The following is a 16,564-nucleotide window of genomic DNA, read 5'->3' as shown; positions in this document are numbered from 1 at the left end:
GCGGCCGCGATTGGTCAATAGCTGGCTGACGTCAGGAGGCGGGGTCCGGACCGTGAATGGGGGCAACATGCCGCCTCCCCGCCTCTCGCGCGCGGGTCTGTGGCTGAGTCGGACCATGAGCCGGTGTGTTTTGGAACCCCGGCCCCCGGGGAAGCGGTGGCTGGTGAGTGGAGTGGGGGACGGCAGCCTAGGGGCTCCCAGGCCCTAGCTCCAGGGCAAAGTCCCCCCAGTTCCTTGTCTCAGATTTATCTAGAAATGGGTCCGATGCTCAGATGGGCTCCAAACTCCCAGGAACTCTGCTCCTGGACCGGGGCGCCCTGCCTGCCCACCCCGGGGGAGGAACAGTTTCTACTCGGCCTTCTGCAGTCTCCGAGGATTCTTGGGCCCCTCTTCACGCCCCTAACCCACTCCAGCCCTGCCTTCTATTTACCTTCCTCTGCTTTGGGTCCTGGGAAGAGCTGTGAGATAGAGGATGGGGAAGAGTTGTTTAGCCTCAGTTTCACTGGTACCACCCGCAGGTGGCCGGCCTGGGGAACCCTGGATTGCCCGGCACGCGGCACAGCGTGGGCATGGCGGTGCTCGGGCAGCTGGCGCGGCGGCTGGGTGTGGCAGAGAGCTGGGCACGCGACGCGCGCTGTGCCGCCGACCTCGCCTTGGCCTCGCTCGGGGATGCCCAGGTGGTCCTGCTCCGGCCGCGGCGACTCATGAACAACAACGGGCGCAGCGTGGCTAGAGCAGGTGAGTTGACGGCCCCCGGGGGTGGGCTGCCGGGAGGCTGCCAGAGCCTAGGCTGCCACAGATCGGTTCACCTGGAGCTCCAGATGCCTGTTGAGCTCCAATTGCTGCCTGGTCTTGGGTAATTGTGAGAGCCTCAATTTCTCTATGTGACAAGTGGAGTGAATTGCTGCCCCGCCTCAGGGGAGCCTTCAGTGGGGAAGGCTCAGCAGTAACCAGGCCCTCTCTTCCCCTGTGCCAAGCGGAGCTGTTTGGGCTGACTGCTGAGGAGGTCTACCTGGTGCACGATGAGCTGGACAAGCCACTGGGGAAACTGGCTCTGAAGTTGGGAGGAAGCGCCAGGTGAGGCCCTGAGCTGGTCAGGCTGGGATAAGGAAACTTGTGTCCCAGTTGGAATGGGGCAGGGTTGCCGACCCCAGTGTCCACAGGGCATAGGGTCAAGGGTGATGGGACCAAGGAAGCCCTAACTGACCTTCTCTCATCCCTTGCAGGGGCCACAATGGAGTGCGTTCCTGTATTAGCTGCCTCAACTCCAATGTGAGTCAGCCCCTCTATCCTGCACGGAGTGGGGTGGGCCAGTGCAGGGTCCCCACCGGTTCTCACCAAAGCTCCCTGGGCCCCTCTGGCCCCCTTACAGGCCATGCCACGGCTGCGGGTGGGCATCGGGCGCCCGACACACCCAGACACAGTTCAGGCCTACGTGCTGGGCCGCTTCTCCCTCGCCGAGCAGGAGCTGCTGCCTCCATTGCTAGAGCGTGCCACCGACCTGCTCCTGGACCACATCCGTGAGCGAAGCCAGGGGCCTACATTGGGCCCCTGATGCCAGGGGACCCGGCTGTCTGCCTGACTGTTGTGCCCACATACCCAGCCACATCCAGAGAGGTGCCACACCAACCTGTGGTATCTGTTTTTTATGTTACACTCCTCGGGGCTGCCCCAGGCTGCCTGTGGACTAAAGGGGAGACTGGCCGCAACGGTCCTTTTCTGGGATAGGACATTGGTCTTCTTTCCATGTCCTACTTAGAAAGTAGTGAAATTCCAGGAAGACTGAACTTTTTGAACTTTTTTGCAGAACCAGAGGTATGGATCTGTAAGAATAAAGATGCCAGCCTGGAAGCCGAGGCTTCCTTGGGTGGGTTCCCACCTTTCCCCACCACCTCCCATGGAAGAGGGGCCCACAGGGTCCAGCAAGCCCCCCTCCCCCCTCCCAGGGGATGTGTGGGTATGTCTTAGCCCACTGAGGCTTAGTCACACCTTTCTTCAGCCCATTTTGCAGATGGGGAAATGGAGGCTTAGAGAGGTGAAGCCACACAGATGCGGTGTGGCAGAGCCATGATCTACACCCAGGGCTGGCTGCCATCCTGCTGTCGCCAGGGCCCCTGGCTCCCTCACCTGAGGGATGCTGTGCGCCCGAAAGCCCCCCACACGGGTGGTGTGTGACAGCAGCCTGAGGTCCTCAGGGTTGGGTGGGATGTGAATCTGTCGAGGTACCAGGCCCAGATCCCCTGGCTGGTAGGGTGTGATGCTGGACAGCTGCTGCAGCAGAGACCCCGTCGCGAGTGGCTGGTTGCTCCGCTGGCTATGGGGAGGGGGCTGGTGTCAGCATCTCCGTTTCATAGATGAGGAAGGTGAGATTCAGAGAGGCCCTGAGGAGCCAGATTTCTGGCCCAGGCTCAACTGACAAGTCCCATAGCTGCTGCCTCTGAGGTCGCACAGGGTAACTCACTCACCCCTCCTCGGGCGGACCCCAGGGCTGGTGGCTCTCCTGGCCAGGGGACACAGCCAGCTGGGGGCTCAGGACCATGGCCGAGCTGAGCATGACCAGCAGGTGCTGCAGCATCTCCTTGCGCTGCAGCTGGAACATTGTGTCAAGGTCACCATCCTCCCCTTCTGGCTGCATCTGCAGTAGAGATGTGGGTGGGCTCAGGCCCTTAGTGACCCCAGCACCCACCTGGGGTTGGAAGACTCCCTCGAAGGGATCTCTGAAGCGCAGAATCAGAAAAGGACAAACTCGCCCAGAATTTCTCAGGGGAAAGACGGGGCCCCTGGCCTGGCCATCCCCTCGTGGCCCAGTTATTGCTGAGCAGTTTCTGTCCTTGGCGTCATCCTCCCCGGGCCCCCGTTCCCACCTACTTCCCGTTTACCTGCATGATGTCCCGTAGGAAGGAGGTGGCCTGGGCCAGGGCCGTCTCCAGGCTCACCCGGACCTTCTGCTCTTTGGTCAGCTCCTGCTGTAGCCTCTGCGCCTCAGCCTGCTGCCGCTCCAGCTGCAGGTTCAGCTGGTCTCTCTGGGTCCTGGGGGCCGGATCCAGACAAGTCAGCCACCTCCCCGTTCAGTGGCGGTGGGGGCTGCCTTTTCTCCCCAGCCCACAGGGGCCCTCGGCCATCCCCAGGCCTCAGCCTGTTTGTCAGATGCATCCTCGGGGCCCCTCAGGAGAAGGGAAGTCGCTGGCCCGAACCACGTGGCCACAAAGAGGGGGCGGGTTTCCCACCTGCTCCCACCACTTGCCCATCTGCGGGCCGCACCTCAGCGCCTGGTTGTCCTTCTGCAGCTGCAGGAGGTTCTGCTCCACCTGGCTCAGCAGGAGGCGCAGCCGCTCGGCCTCTGCTGTGCCCTGCTGCTGCTCGCGGCACTTCTCCGTCAGCATGAGGATGATCTGCAGTGTGGGCAGGTGGCCGTGCCCTGAGCCCGCCGCAGGTGCCACCCCCACCCCCCGCGCCCCTGAGAGGCCAGCGGAGGCCCTGGGAGCCCCGCACCCTCCCTGGACAGCAGCTGGGTCCCCGGGGATGGGTTCCCCTTCAACCAGTTATGGGGGCTTTAAACCAAATACGAACCAGAGAGGGAGCCAGAGCCTGCGCACGGAGAGCCCCATCCCTCTCGCCTCCCTCATCCTTTGGCTCCGGGCCCCGGGCCACTGCTGCCAGGCGATTCCCACTGCCCTAGGGTTCCCTCCTGCTTTCTGCGCCAGACGCCCTGAAACGAGGCCCCGGAGGGGCACACCTTCTGGTGGCCTCTGCTGTGCCTGGCCATGACCTTCTGGGAGTCCTCCAACAGCTCCAGCTCTTGGGACAGTTTGCCCTGGGTGCCCCGGAGCTGCTCGTTCTCCCGCAGCAGCTGCAGGCCTCGCTGGGATATCTGCGCCAGCTGCAGGGTCACCGTGTTGTTCTCCAGGATGGCCCGCTTGGTGGTGTCCCACATCTGGCTGGTGGCCACCTTGCGGAACTCGGTGGCCACCATGTTCACCCGCTGGATGATCTCCTTCCTCAGTCTGATCAGGAGGGGTGGGGGGAGCGGGCAGAGGGGGCGCAGGCCTCAGGCCCCTGCCCCTGTGAGGGTCCCCAGAGTGCCGAGGGCCACCGCTAGGCCCTGTCCCCCAGGAGGGGCCAGGGCCACACGCAGGAGCCTTTTGACTCCACACCCATGGTACCTTTGGGAATTTGAACCCTATCAAAGTATCATTAACTATTAAATAAGCATAATTTAGGACACACAAAAAATGGCAAAAGGAAGTCCAGGGATTCTCCAAGGCTGGCGTGAGAACCGGGACCCCGTTTCTTTCCTCCCGCCCCCCCATGAATCAGCCAGGACTGCGAGCAGCAGCAGCTGGGGGCGTCAGGGAGCTAGTGCAGTCCCCCCTCGATTGGCAGCCGAGGCCGGCGGAGGTCTGAGGATCGGGCTGTACTTGGGTCCCAGCGGGGGCGCCCTGGGACCTGGCACCGGCCCGCCCACCTGTCCTTGTCCAGCACCGACTTCTTCTCCAGGTTGTGTACGTAGTCCTTGTATTCGCCCTCCTGCTTCCGCAGCTGGTCCTCCATCAGCATGAACTTCTCCATGAGTTCCTCTTTCTGCAGCCGGAACTCCTCCAGGGCTGCCAGCTTTCCCCCTGCCCCACCCGCAGGGCACAGGTCTGGTGAGGGGCTGCCTCCAGGGAGGGGAGGGGAGGGCCCCGCGGGTGGGGGCAGGAGGGGCCTTGAGCGATGCCCCCCCCAACACCTCTCCATCCAGTAGGACCAGACCCCTGCCCCCACACGTGCCATGCGCAGTCCTGCCCACCTTTATGGATTCATCTGGAATGCCCTTCCTCTCCTCCATGAATCTTACAAAGCCTGGTTCAGGCTCTGCCACCCCAAGAAGCCTCCCCTGACACTTCTCTCGTGAGAGTGCCCGTGACAATGGCCACTGAATTTGAACTCCCTCTCTGGGTCAGGCACTCATGCTGTCATTGAAACTCACAACCAGCTGGGTGACCTTGGGCGAGACACTCCACCTGCTCAAAGCACTTCCTTACCTACAAAGTGGCAGGTCACGAGAGTATTTCCTGCCTCGCAGGATTGCTGGGACAATTACGACGGAAGACAGGTGCGGGAAGCCGCACAAAGCTGTTACTCAAGGTAGACGTTTTATCCCCATTTTCCGGGCAAGCAAACAGGATCAGCGAGACGTGTTTGCCCCAGGTCACAGAGGTAGGCAGTGGGAGCGCTAGGGTTTGTCTCAAAGAGCCGGAGACGTGGATTCCCCGCCCCCCCGGCGTGGGCCCCCAGGCTCGCCCGCCCGTGCCCCTCACCCAGAATGATGTTCTCAGTGGTGAGCTGGTCCTTGGTCTCCTGGAACTCGTGGCGCACCTGGGCCAGCTGGGCCTCGAAGGCATCCTTCTCCATCTCCTTGGCCAGCTGCAGGCTTTGGAGCTGCTCGTTGAGGTCCGCGATCTCGTCCACCCGCTGGTTGAGCGTGCGCTTGAGGAAGGCCACAATCTCCTTCTTGTTGTTGGCCAGCTGCTCAAACTCCTGGCGAGACAGCTTCTCCTGCACGGCCATCTCATCCCACTTCCGCTGGTACCTGAGGCAGGTGCAGGGCAGAGGTCCGGGAGCTGGGCTGCTCCCTGGACCCTCCTAGAGCAGGCCTTTGAGGTTCCAGCCTCATCTCCCCCTGTGCCCCCTGATCAACGCTCAAGACCACAGCCAGCACCCATGCTCATGACGTCACTAGAATGAAAGCTCCGTGAGGGTGGAGCCTCTGTCACATGCACCGCTGTGTCCCCAATACCTATGAGGAAACAGGCTGGGGTGGGGTAGGGTCTGGACCCCCCATGGGAGGCCAGAACACAGGTCACAGAACACTGGCTGAGCCTGCACAGCGGCAGCTCTGAGCAGGACTTCTGACCCAGCAGGCGCAGCCTCCCTGCCTGCCCACCCACCGGGCCAGCCTGTCTTCCAGGTCTCGGATCTGGATGTGGTAGAACTCTCGAGTCTCTTCGTTTACGGGCATTTCCATGGACTTGTAGGCCAGGCTGAGGTCCTTCTTGCCCCCTTTCTTCTTCTTGACCTCGGGCTCCTTGGCCCCCTTGCCTGCCTTTTTTTTCGGAGCCATGGCTGGTGGCAACCACTCCTCCAGGGCCCCTTTAAGAAGCCAGGTGGTTGCTAAGGAAGTTGGTCCCATACATAGCAACAAGCTGAGGCTGTGAGGTAGGGCTTAAAGGGACCTTCCCTCTTCCTGGCAAGGCTGGGCTTGGGAGACCACCCTCCTGCTCCAAGGCCAAGAGTGCTACAGAGGCTGTAGGCCTGGGTGTGCCAGGCCCTGGCGTCTCAGAGAGTACTGGGCATACTTTTGGGCTTTGGGAGACCCCTCCTTCCCTCAAGTGGAAATAAGTGGACATGGGAATATTAGAGTGGGTCAGAGTCCTAGAAATCACCACCCTGCCCCTTGGTGCAGATCGGAGGTGAGGCAGTTCCCACCGTGGCTCAGCAGAAACCAATCCGACTAGCATCCATGAGGACGCAGGTTCGATCCCTGCCCTCGCTCAGTGGGTTAAGGCTCCAGCATTGCTGTGAGCTGTGATGTAGGCTGAGATCTGGTGCTGCTGCTGTGGCTGTGGTGTAGGTCACAGACGTGGCTGGAATCTGGCATTGCTGTGGCTGTGGTGTAGGCCACTGGCTATAGCCACGGTTCAACCCCTAGCCTGGGAACTTCCATATGCCACAGGTGCAGCCCTAAAAAGACAAAAATAATAATAGTAATAAATAAAATAAAATCTATATGCATCTTTTTTTTTTGCCCTCGTCTTCTGCCACAGGGCCCCTAAAACCCTTCCAGTTTCCTGAGTGAGGGGAGTGTCTTTTGCTATTTGTAACAAGCCCCTTTCCACATACCTGAGTTTATGCTAATGAGGTGATGGAGGGGCAATAGCTTCAGGACGGGGGCTGCTCACCAGAAAGACCAGGCTTTCAGGATTAGAGGGTTAGAACTTTCAGTAGCTACCGACTCCCACCCCTGACCTCTGGGGAGGTGAGAGGGGCTGGCGATTGAGTTCAGTTACCAGTGGCCAATGATTTGATCAACTCTGCCTTTGTAGTGACACCTCCATAAAAACTTCTAAACAGAGTTTGGGGAGCTTCCAGGGTGGTGAACCTATTGAGTGCTGGGAGGGTGGTGTGCCTGGAAAGGGCATGGAACTCCTGGGTACCCTCACACCCTCTGGCCCCCTGCCCACATGTTGCCCCATGCATCTCCATCTAGCCGCTCCTGAGTTGTGCCTTTTATTTTTATTTTTTTATTTTTTTGTCTTTTTGCCTTTTCTAGGGCTGCTCCCGCGGCATATGGAGGTTCCCAGGCTAGGGGTACAATCAGAGTTATAGCCGCCGGCCTACACCAGAGCCACAGCAACGAGGGATCTGAGCCACGTCTGCAACCTACACCACAGCTCACAGCAACACCGGATCCTTAACCCACTGAGCAAGGCCAGGGATTGAACCTGCAACCTCATGGTTCCTAGTCGGATTCGTTAACCACTGCGCCACGATGGGAACTCCAAGTTGTACCTTTTATGATAAACCAGTCAGTAGAGCGCTTTCCGAGCACTTTAGGTTGTTCTAATGAATTAGCAAACCCAAGGAAGGTGTCACGAGAACCCCGGAATTTGTAGTCAGCTGGGCAGGTGTGGCAGTGTGGACACCCGGTTGGTGGCTAATGTCGGAAGTGTGGGTGGTTTCATGGAACTGAGCCCTTCCCTACATAAATCCCTTGGGTAAGAACATACATAACTGTTGGTCACCCAGGTGGTGCCAGAGACTTGGGGAGATGGTGTGGAAAGTGTGCATTCGGCGTCAGAAATAAACATGCTCACTCCCAATTCTGCAAACTGCTAGTTTTACCCTGGGGCGGGCATACTCCTCTGGGCAGGCAAGATGGGGGCTCCCTCTCCTCTTGGTTCCTAGTCGGGGGGCTACACGTTCATCCTGGGAGGGACAGACTGCCGCCCTTTCTCATCTTCTCCCTCCCATGTTGCAGACTCTTCCCCACACAAGCCTACCTGGAGAGGTGCCACTCCAGGTGTGGCAGGTTAAAAACACCTGCACCCGGACAGCCCCCACCCCCACCAGCTCCTAGGGTGGAGGTTCTGCACCAGGAGGGGCGAGCTAAGAGCAGGGGCTGCCAGCTCCTAGCATCCCCTTATAGAGCAGGTGTCATTCCAGGAAAAGTAGGTCCGCCCCCAGCTTGGGTGAAGTCACTCTGTCTTCGTGCCTTTGTTTCCCCATCTGTTAATAGGGCTAATGATGACATCTAACCCCTAGAGTTGTTGAGAACATTCAGCAAGATACATAGGGAGGAACTGGCTGCAGCTCTTGGCCTGTCCTGGTTCAGGATGGCTCAGTGACCGAGTCAACGCCCTATGCCTTGGTTTGTTTCACAACACCTAGCCCCTGCAAGAGTATTTAACACCACTGGAGACTGTTTTTTTTTTTTTTTAAATTTCTTTTTAGGGCTGTACCCGCGGCATATTGGAGGTTCCCAGGCTAGGGGTCTAATCAGAGCTACAGCTGCCAGCCTACACCACAGCCACAGCAATGCCAGATCCGAGCTGCATCTGTGACCCACACCACAGCTCATGGCAACACCAGATCCTCTTTAACCCACTGAACGAGGCCAGGGATCGAACCCGCAACCTCATGGTTCCTAATTGGATTTGTTTTCGCTGGGCCTCAGCGGGAACTCCCCACCGGAGCCTTTTTGGAGGAATGGCCTGCAGGCTTCATCTGTGCTGTGTCATAGGAGAACCAGGTCTTCTGCCAGGAGCATAGGAAGCGCCAGGCTTGTTTGCCACTGGGCAGTGATGGGGGGAGGGGGTGAAATAGAAAGAGGTGCCAGACACGCTGGGTCAAAGGCCATCAGGAACAGTCGGAGAGAGATGATGTTCCCTGGCTGGAGGGAGCTTCGTGTGTTACTGCATCTCTCTGAGCGTTTCCATCTGTAAAATGGAACCCACCCAACAGACAAGGTACGAGAGGGGCCTGCCTGGAGCAGGGACTCAATAAATGTCACTGTCATCATCACCCCCCTTATGGCAAGACAATAGCCTGGTTCTGAGGACACACCTTCCATGGTGCATCCATGGCCTTGACTAGCTGGCTTGGACTAGCTGGCTTTCTTAACGCCATGAGGGAGAGGAGGACCTGAATGAGAGAGTGACTTGGACAAAAGAGTAGAAACAGGGAGTTCCCGTCGTGGCGCAGTGGTTAACGAATCCGACTAGGAACCATGAGGTTGCGGGTTCGGTCCCTGCCCTTGCTCAGTGGGTTAAGGATCCGGCGTTGCCGTGAGCTGTGGTGTAGGTTGCAGACGTGGCTCGGATCCCACGTTGCTGTGGCTCTGGCGTAGGCCAGTGGCTGTGGCTCCGATTCGACCCCTGGCCTGGGAACCTCCATGTGCCGCAGGAGCGGCCCAAAGAAATAGCAAAAAGACCAAAAAATAAAAAAATTAAAAAAAAATAAAAAAAAAAGAGTAGAAACAGAAGTTCCCACAAAGGACGCCACTGCCCTGGGTCCAGCATTCGTTCTAGCAGGTTTCCAGTGTGACCTCAACCCTAACTGAAAGGTCTCCTCCCCACATCGGGCCAAAGGCCTCCCAGTCTCCCCAGGTCTCGAACAGGCTGCATGACCAGCAGGGGACGCGTCCTAGATCTGCAAAGACGTTCCTGAGAAGGCTTGATGGTGTGGCCGCAGGAACAGAGACGGAGGGCAGTGACACTGATAAAGTGACCTCATCCTGTGCCCTCAATGCACCGCCACCACATGCTGGAGGAGGGAGCCCTGCCATCTCTGAGATAGAGACACATCCTCTATAAAGAGTCACAGGACGATGGAAGAACAGCCTCATCTCAGGCAGTGGAGTTGCTTCACAGATTCTCCCAGACATGAAGCAGCCCTAGGTCCTAACCAAGGAACCCCGACCCGGGTCCAGAAGGCTCCAAGCCACAGTCAGGGTGGCTGGGCTCCTCCCTAGAGGACCACGGAGGGAGCCTTTTCTCCTTCCGCTCCCCAAAGTAAAACCGGACCGCCAGTCACCCTGGACACCACGAATGGGCGCTGATTTATTTATTTATTAGACTCGAGTGCTTTAGTACAGAACGGTACAGAGATGATACAGTTTGTGCTTCAATACTTCCAAACACTGAGATTCTGATAATTTTCAAGGTAAACAAGTTTCAAGACAGACTAGCTTTTTTTTTTTTTAAAATATCCTTTTGATAAATTATTTTTATATAAATAACAGAGAAAGGAAAACTGACGTGTTGGTCACACAAGGTCCTGAAGCATGAGCATCGTTTGTTTGGTCGAGGATCCGGGAGGGACAAAACAAGCAGTGAACGGGAAGAAACAAACCAAGGCAGGTACCTACAGTCTGTCCGAAGGAAATAAGATCTCGTCGGAGTGGGGGGGGGGGGAAAGAAGGGAGACAGACCTGAAAACTAATCTGAGTGCAGAGGGGAGATTTCAAAGCCTTGAGAAGAGAACGCCACGATGCATCTAACGGGGCGGGCGGCGGGGTCGGGGGGGCATATTCTAAAAGGGAAGTGGGGGGCCTCGGGGAACTAGCACACACCACGTTTGCAACGACGACGGCACGAGACAGGAATACACGCACAGTCTGCGGGGAGTTCAAGGGAGCGGGGCGAGGGACATTTTTGTGACTTCCACTGTCATTAGAGTTCACGACAACAGCAGCAGAACAAATAGTGCGCTCCCTTCTGGAGAGCGAGCTGCTGAGTCCTGAGGACGCCGAAACATCCTTCTTGCATTTGCGTCTTTGATTTCTGCATGAGAGCTAAGTTTTATACAGCTATGTTTTTATACAGAGAATAAAATGACCCTTTTTCTCTTACAAGCACGATGATGACATAGGACCCCACGCTACACAAATGAAAGAATTACGAAGTATCTTAAACTGAGGATAATCTGAGTGGGAACAGGGTCCATAGCAATCCAGCGGTTTGAAGCCTCAGGGGCACAGAGCGTGCTCTATAGGAAAGGGCCTCCACCAGGAGCCTGCAGAACCCACTTTGTTCTACTCCTTTCCTGCCCTTTGGACTCTACCCAGGCTGACCCCTTGGAGAAAGAGGAGCTCTGGTGCGGGGGTGATGCCTGGGAAGGATGGGTTCTGGTCAGAAGGACCAGGTCTCACTGCTTCTCCAAGAGACCCAGGTCCTCAGGGGGCGCTTGCTCGTCACTCATCCGGGCACAGTGACAGAGACCGCGTGCCAACCCGCACCCAGCACCCAGCCTGCCTTTCCGTGGACACCTCCAGCCCCCACCCCGCACCCAGGGGAACGAGCCCCTGGGGAAAGCTCCAACCTCACGCGTTGTCAGCTGAGTGTCACTCCCAAGCTTATCTGGATGAGAGCCAGCACCGAGGGGTGGGGACTGGGCTGGGACGACAGAGGACTCCTCAGTTTGAAATACTCCAACGGGCGTCGCTGTGATTCCCGGGAAGGACAGGAGCAACCCCAAACGGGTTTCTAAAAACACCCAACCGGCTACCTTTCCGGACGCAAGCAATTTACACACGTCACGCTGGGTTATGTACAAGGTCATAAAATCATGACTCACGGGGAGGAGCTGTCCATTCATCCTAACCAGCAACCGAAACCCATCGGCAGCGTGTCTCTTCGAACCGAACTGCTTCTCTAGGATACATATAGAAGATACTCTTTTTAAAAAAACACAATGCATGATTTCGTTTCAAACGAGAAGAGGGCACCAGCAAACACGAGAACGCAGCGGCGACAGCGCCGGCCGGGCGTGCAGGGCTGGGGGAGGCGATGGAGGGACGGGGGTCGTCGGCAGAGTAACCGAGGCGGTCAGCGGTCGGGGCTGCGAGCACTTCGGGGACGGGGTGCGTTGGTTTTTGGAGGGGCGGCTTATTTTTTTTTAACTGCTTATTTCTTCATCTGTTTTATTCAGTTTCTTCAGCGTGTCCAGCAGTTTCTGTGGGGTGAGAATGTGCGTGGATCCTGGGGGAGGCAGAAGAGACCGTGAGCTCGTGGGCGCCTGGTTTCGCACTCGTTTCCCCGGTTCCTGCCCGTCTCGGTTCCCAGAGCTGCAGCCGCTCCCCCTCCCCCACCCCGGCCTGATCTAGTGGAAGAGGGGAGGGGGCTGGGGACAGGGTTTTGGGCCACATCACTATAGGCCTGGGGAGGGGGGCATTTGGGGCCTGTGGATAAACAGGACACATCCTCTGGCTCAGAAGGGGCCCCGGGCTGGACCAAGGAAGGAGGAGCCTCTCCGCCAGGGCTCAGCACCATCGGCCAGGGGACAGGACAGCTGCGCTTCTAATTTTCTCCCGGACTCAGGGGTGAAACAGGGAGAGAAATTCCAAACCAGACAGCAGGGGAAGAGGCGGGGAATGGGGCAGGGGTTGGCTTGGGGACCATGTGGGCAGAGAGCGGGGCAGGCAGGGAACAAGGGGTCGGACAGAGCACCCTGGGGAAGCCGGTGACCTCCGGGCGCCAGCTGGTTGGGATGCTGTGGCGGGAGGGACCTCAGGTGTGAGAGGGGAAGGGCCGGGGTACCTGAGGCCTTACCTTGCAGAGACCGCGCATTGTAAGAGGTTAGAAATGCTTGCAAAAATTTAAGCTAATGGCATTAGATATACGTCTACGGCAAAAATAAAAAAATAAAAAAATAAATGAAGTCCTTTTCGGAAGGAGAACGAGAGATCGAATATAAGTGCAGTAAAAAAAGATGCATGGATCGTGTGGTTTGGACATGGACTTGCTCAAACAGAACGGAAGTGACTGACATGTGAGCATGAGGCCTGCACGCATGCAGCAGCAGGAGGCTTCAAAGGGAGAGATCCCGGTGGGAGAAGAACTGAACAAAAGAGATCCGTACTTGAAAATGTGCCTCCCTGGAGATGCGGGCAAGGGAGTGGGCCTTCACAGGAGGAGGGGGCCAGAAACCAGAGGACGCCAGAGGCCCACCCTGAGGGCAGCAGAAGAAGGGTTTGGCTGGCTTGTTGGGCATGACTGCAAACACCAGGGTCCCTATGCCCCTTGACCACTGCTTGCTCAGCTGACCCGCGGCTGCCGGCGCTGCAGGCCTGGAGCCTTCCTGGTCCGTGCAGACCAGGAGAACAGTCGTGAAACCCTCCCTGGCCTGAGAGGCTTCTCAGCATCCTGTTCTGTGCAGCTCAAGTCCCAGCCACCCAGACACTGCTCTGAGGGAGGAACCGCCCCCACCACCCCCACCCCCGCGACGGCTACAGCCCAGAGTGCGATGCCTGGAGCGCGCAGTCTGCACCAGCGCCTGTGCAGACCTAAGGCTCCGTCAGCAAATGCGACACCGATGTCAGCCGTGTGTCCCTGGGCATTTTTAAGGGCATGCCTCTCCCCCAAAGACACTCATTTCTGTGACCGTATCAACCTTCCAACGAGTCCTACAGGGCAAAGGCTGCTCCACAAATGAGGAAACAAGACAAACGCCCCCAAATTCTAAACAGAACCCCTGGCAGAACAGAAGCCTTCCAAACGCAATGCGATGCGGTTTGAGCGTTGATACCCGAGGGACAGCTGTGGGAACTCCGTGCTGGGATTAGCTGGGCGGCTTCTGGGTTAAAGCCATGTATGTGCCAGAAACACTGTCCCTGACACCCTCCCCCTGCAGCCATCCTCAGGCTTCCAGGAACCAGAGGACAGACTCAGTTTAGAGGGAAATCGGAAGGCCTCTGGGCAGATGTCTATGGCAGGTGGTCCCTACCCTTGCTTACATGCAGATGCAGATGGGGGGTGGGTGGGAGGGGGAGGCTAAAACGAGGGGAAGGAATCCACACTTTAGAACTTTCTTTTTAAAAAAAAAAAAAAATTTTTTTTTTTTTTTCTTTTTAGGGAGGCACCTGCAGCATATGGAAGTTCCCAGGTTAGGGGTCTAGTCGCAGCTGTAGCTGCTGGCCTACACCACAGCCACATCAACACGGGATCCGAGCTGCGTCTGCAACCTATGCCACAGCTCACGGCAACGTCAGATCCTTAACCCACTGAGTGAAGCCAGGGATGGAACCTGCATCCTCACAGACACTATGCTGGGTTCTTAACCCACTGAGCCACAACGGGAACTCCTAGAACTTCATTATCTGATTGCTGACCATCTGTGACTGAAAGCAAAAAACGTCCAGGACCGAGAATATTGGGCAGCCAGCAAACAGGCATGTCCCTGGGCCCTCACTAAAGGATGCAAACCGGCAGGTGTTAACCCAAGAGCCAATTCTTCCACGCATTCAGCCACATTGCTTTAGTACCCTGGTCAAGCTTTTCACCACTGCAAACACTGCGAAGGGGCTCATTAGAACCCACGGGTGGCTGACCATGTAGGCCCTTTAAAAGAGCACGTGGGTTCTGCCCTGACGGTTCTTATTCTGCATGAACTGGAAGACTGAAATGTGAACACTGGTCTTCAAAACAAAGTCATCCAAAGACGGTCACAGCCGGCGGCCAGACACAGGGAGTTCTGCCAGGACAAAATCCTTCCTTCCTCTTTGACAGAATCTGAAAATCAGAAGGTCTTACAGATCAGCTGGTCTAATTGCTCCTAGATTTGGCTGAAACAGACCTGCTGACTCAGACGACTGGGGGCGGCACCAGGGAATGGTGGATTTAAATGCTGTATTTAAGAGCAGCCCAGGTGAGTTTGGTGACCTGCTGAGCGTGGAAGAATTGGCTCTCAGGTCCTCTGGGTAGAAAGATGCCCAGAGTGATGGGGCACTGGGTTGCAGCGGGTTGGTGGCACAGCCAGGCCCAGAAGCCACGCCACTGCTCTCAATTCCGGGCGCCCTGTGGAGGGGATTTGCAAGGGAATGTTGGAAGAGCAGCCGGGCACTGGGCGGGCTCTGAATTCAGATTCAAATCTGAGTCCCACTGAAAAAAATGAAACTTTATCTGACCCCGATCTAGAATAGAGCAAAGTATTCAACAAAACTTATGCCCCGTGTAAGTGCTGTGTAAGAAATCGAAGCCAGCCTCTCTACCTCTTCTCATTAGCTCCCGACAGCCTCCCGGCCATCCCCTAATGGTCAGTGCTTTTCACATAAACCACCCAGAGCGCAGAGGTGACAATCTAATGAAAAGATTTTGTTTTGTGCATGGCTGGGAGGAATGACTGATGAGAGGGGACTGAGATGAGGGAGGCTTGGTGGCACTTGAGTTCTCCATGCCCGCTCCCTTCAGCCCAGACCTGGGGAGCTGGCCTCAGCTCCAGGACAGAGGGGCCAGGAGGAGGGGGAGGGGCTGGGGGACAGCACCAGCAGCCACGCATGGTGCCCGCTGGGGATGCTTATGTGCTGCCAAGAGGGGAAAACTCATCTTCTCTTAAAAGCTAAGTTCCTGCAAGCAGGGATGTGTGGGAGGGGACCACCCGGCAATCTAATGCCCTACACTGTCCTGGAATTTGGTCACCTGGGCTGTCACAACAGAAGGGGCCAAGTGGGATATTCATCTGCTTTCTGACTTCCCTGGTGTGAGGGCTCCGCCTAGCTTATTTATTTATTTATTTATTTTTGTCTTTCTGCCTTTTCTAGGGCCACACCCTCAGCATATGGAGGTTCCTAGGTTAGGGGTCCAATCAGAGCTGCAGCCACCGGCCTACGCCAGAGCCACAGCAACACGGGATCCCAGCCGCATCTGCGACCTCCACCACAGCTCACGGCAACGCTGGATCCTTAACCCACTGAGCAAGGCCAGGGATCAAACCCGCAACCTCACGGTTTCTAGTTGGATTTGTTAACCACTGCGCCACAATGGGAACTCCTCGCTTTTTTAAAAAAACCGAACTCTCTCAAATCCACCACTGCCTGACAAAGCATTTCAGGAGCCAAGAACATACAACCAGAGTCTGCCCCTGTGCTCTCTGCTCTGATGGCAGCTGAGACCCCCTCTGCTGACTGAACATGAAAGAGAGGAGAGCAGTCTGCAAAGAGAGGGCTCTTCCGAAGCAGGGCATCCTGGAGTGAATCCTGGCAGGAGCCCTTGGGGTCTGGGTTTGTGATACTTTCAGACTCGACAAGGGGTCTGCCATTGCTGCAGCCTCGTTGGAATATTTGTCCTTTGAGGTCTCAAAATACATCTCACAGCACATGTAGTCTGGCCACCTGCCAGCTGCACCCAGACCCAGAGTCTCTGATGACCAGCCTCGAAAGACAATCACACCCACGGGCCTCACTTTCTGGGGGAAGGCAGCCCAGGCAGGACACCAGGTTAGCCCAAGGCCATGGCCAGGCTCACCACCACCCCTGCTTGCTCATCTTCCTACCACGCCGGGGCAGCCAGCTCGGGCCAAGGCAAGGAAATGGGACGAGATAACCAGGGCAGCCTCTGGTCCAACCTGCAGAGGAAGTCCTCCATGAATGCAGCATGCTCTCTTTAAACAAATGAGCACACTTCTGATGTCACCCAGCCCAGGTTCTGAGGTCCCTTCCCCTGAGGGTGGCCAGAGTGTGTGCACCAGTGGGAAGGACTGCATCACAGATGGTCAGAGCCCTGGGAGACAGGGGCCCTGCAAACCAGCC

The 16,564-nt window shown here is 57.0% G+C and overlaps 3 protein-coding genes across 6 annotated transcripts in view; 1 reads left to right on the top strand and 2 right to left on the bottom strand.

Annotated features, from left to right (window-relative positions):
• Window positions 1-16,564, bottom strand: part of STXBP1 (syntaxin binding protein 1) — a 775,650-nt gene that overhangs the window by 675,850 nt on the left and 83,236 nt on the right. For 2 of the 3 annotated variants that reach the window (XM_005660443.4, XM_003122169.7), the window contains one exon: window positions 10,090-12,020. The exons of the other annotated variant lie outside the window; for it this stretch is intronic. Coding sequence is in view for 1 of the 2 variants with exons in the window: in XM_003122169.7 (XP_003122217.4) it covers window positions 11,938-12,020 (83 nt within the window). In the remaining variant the exon portion in view is untranslated. Of the gene's footprint in view, window positions 1-10,089; window positions 12,021-16,564 lie in introns of those variants that run through there. 3 annotated transcript variants of the gene reach the window in all.
• Window positions 41-6,768, top strand: PTRH1 (peptidyl-tRNA hydrolase 1 homolog). Of its 2 annotated transcripts, XR_014812795.1 has the most exons (6): window positions 41-163; window positions 519-738; window positions 978-1,077; window positions 1,227-1,272; window positions 1,373-5,199; window positions 5,319-6,768. XR_014812795.1 is itself a non-coding variant. In NM_001258431.1 (5 exons), the coding sequence occupies exons 1-5, from the start codon at window positions 68-70 to the stop codon at window positions 1,553-1,555; spliced, it is 645 nt and encodes a 214-aa protein (NP_001245360.1). In that variant the 5' UTR covers window position 67; the 3' UTR covers window positions 1,556-1,856. The 2 variants fall into 2 exon arrangements, 1 of the variants encoding a protein (NP_001245360.1); NM_001258431.1 differs by lacking the exon at window positions 5,319-6,768 and having other exon boundaries at window positions 67-163; window positions 1,373-1,856.
• On the bottom strand, window positions 1,632-6,176 carry CFAP157 (cilia and flagella associated protein 157). Its single transcript, XM_021069345.2, has 9 exons — window positions 5,931-6,176; window positions 5,301-5,572; window positions 4,466-4,619; window positions 3,737-4,004; window positions 3,262-3,392; window positions 2,880-3,030; window positions 2,466-2,635; window positions 2,128-2,314; window positions 1,632-1,823 (listed from the first exon to the last, which is right to left on the bottom strand). Exons 1-9 carry the CDS (start codon window positions 6,170-6,172, stop codon window positions 1,752-1,754), a joined length of 1,647 nt encoding a protein of 548 aa, XP_020925004.2. The 5' UTR covers window positions 6,173-6,176; the 3' UTR covers window positions 1,632-1,751.

Source organism: Sus scrofa, chromosome 1 (assembly GCF_054392235.1).
Source record: "Sus scrofa isolate SSC_HxYL_T2T_F1_AM1 chromosome 1, Sscrofa_HxYL_maternal_Yorkshire_Landrace_v2.0, whole genome shotgun sequence".
Lineage (NCBI taxonomy): Eukaryota > Metazoa > Chordata > Mammalia > Artiodactyla > Suidae > Sus > Sus scrofa.
This window is presented reverse-complemented; position numbering and strand designations above follow the sequence as displayed.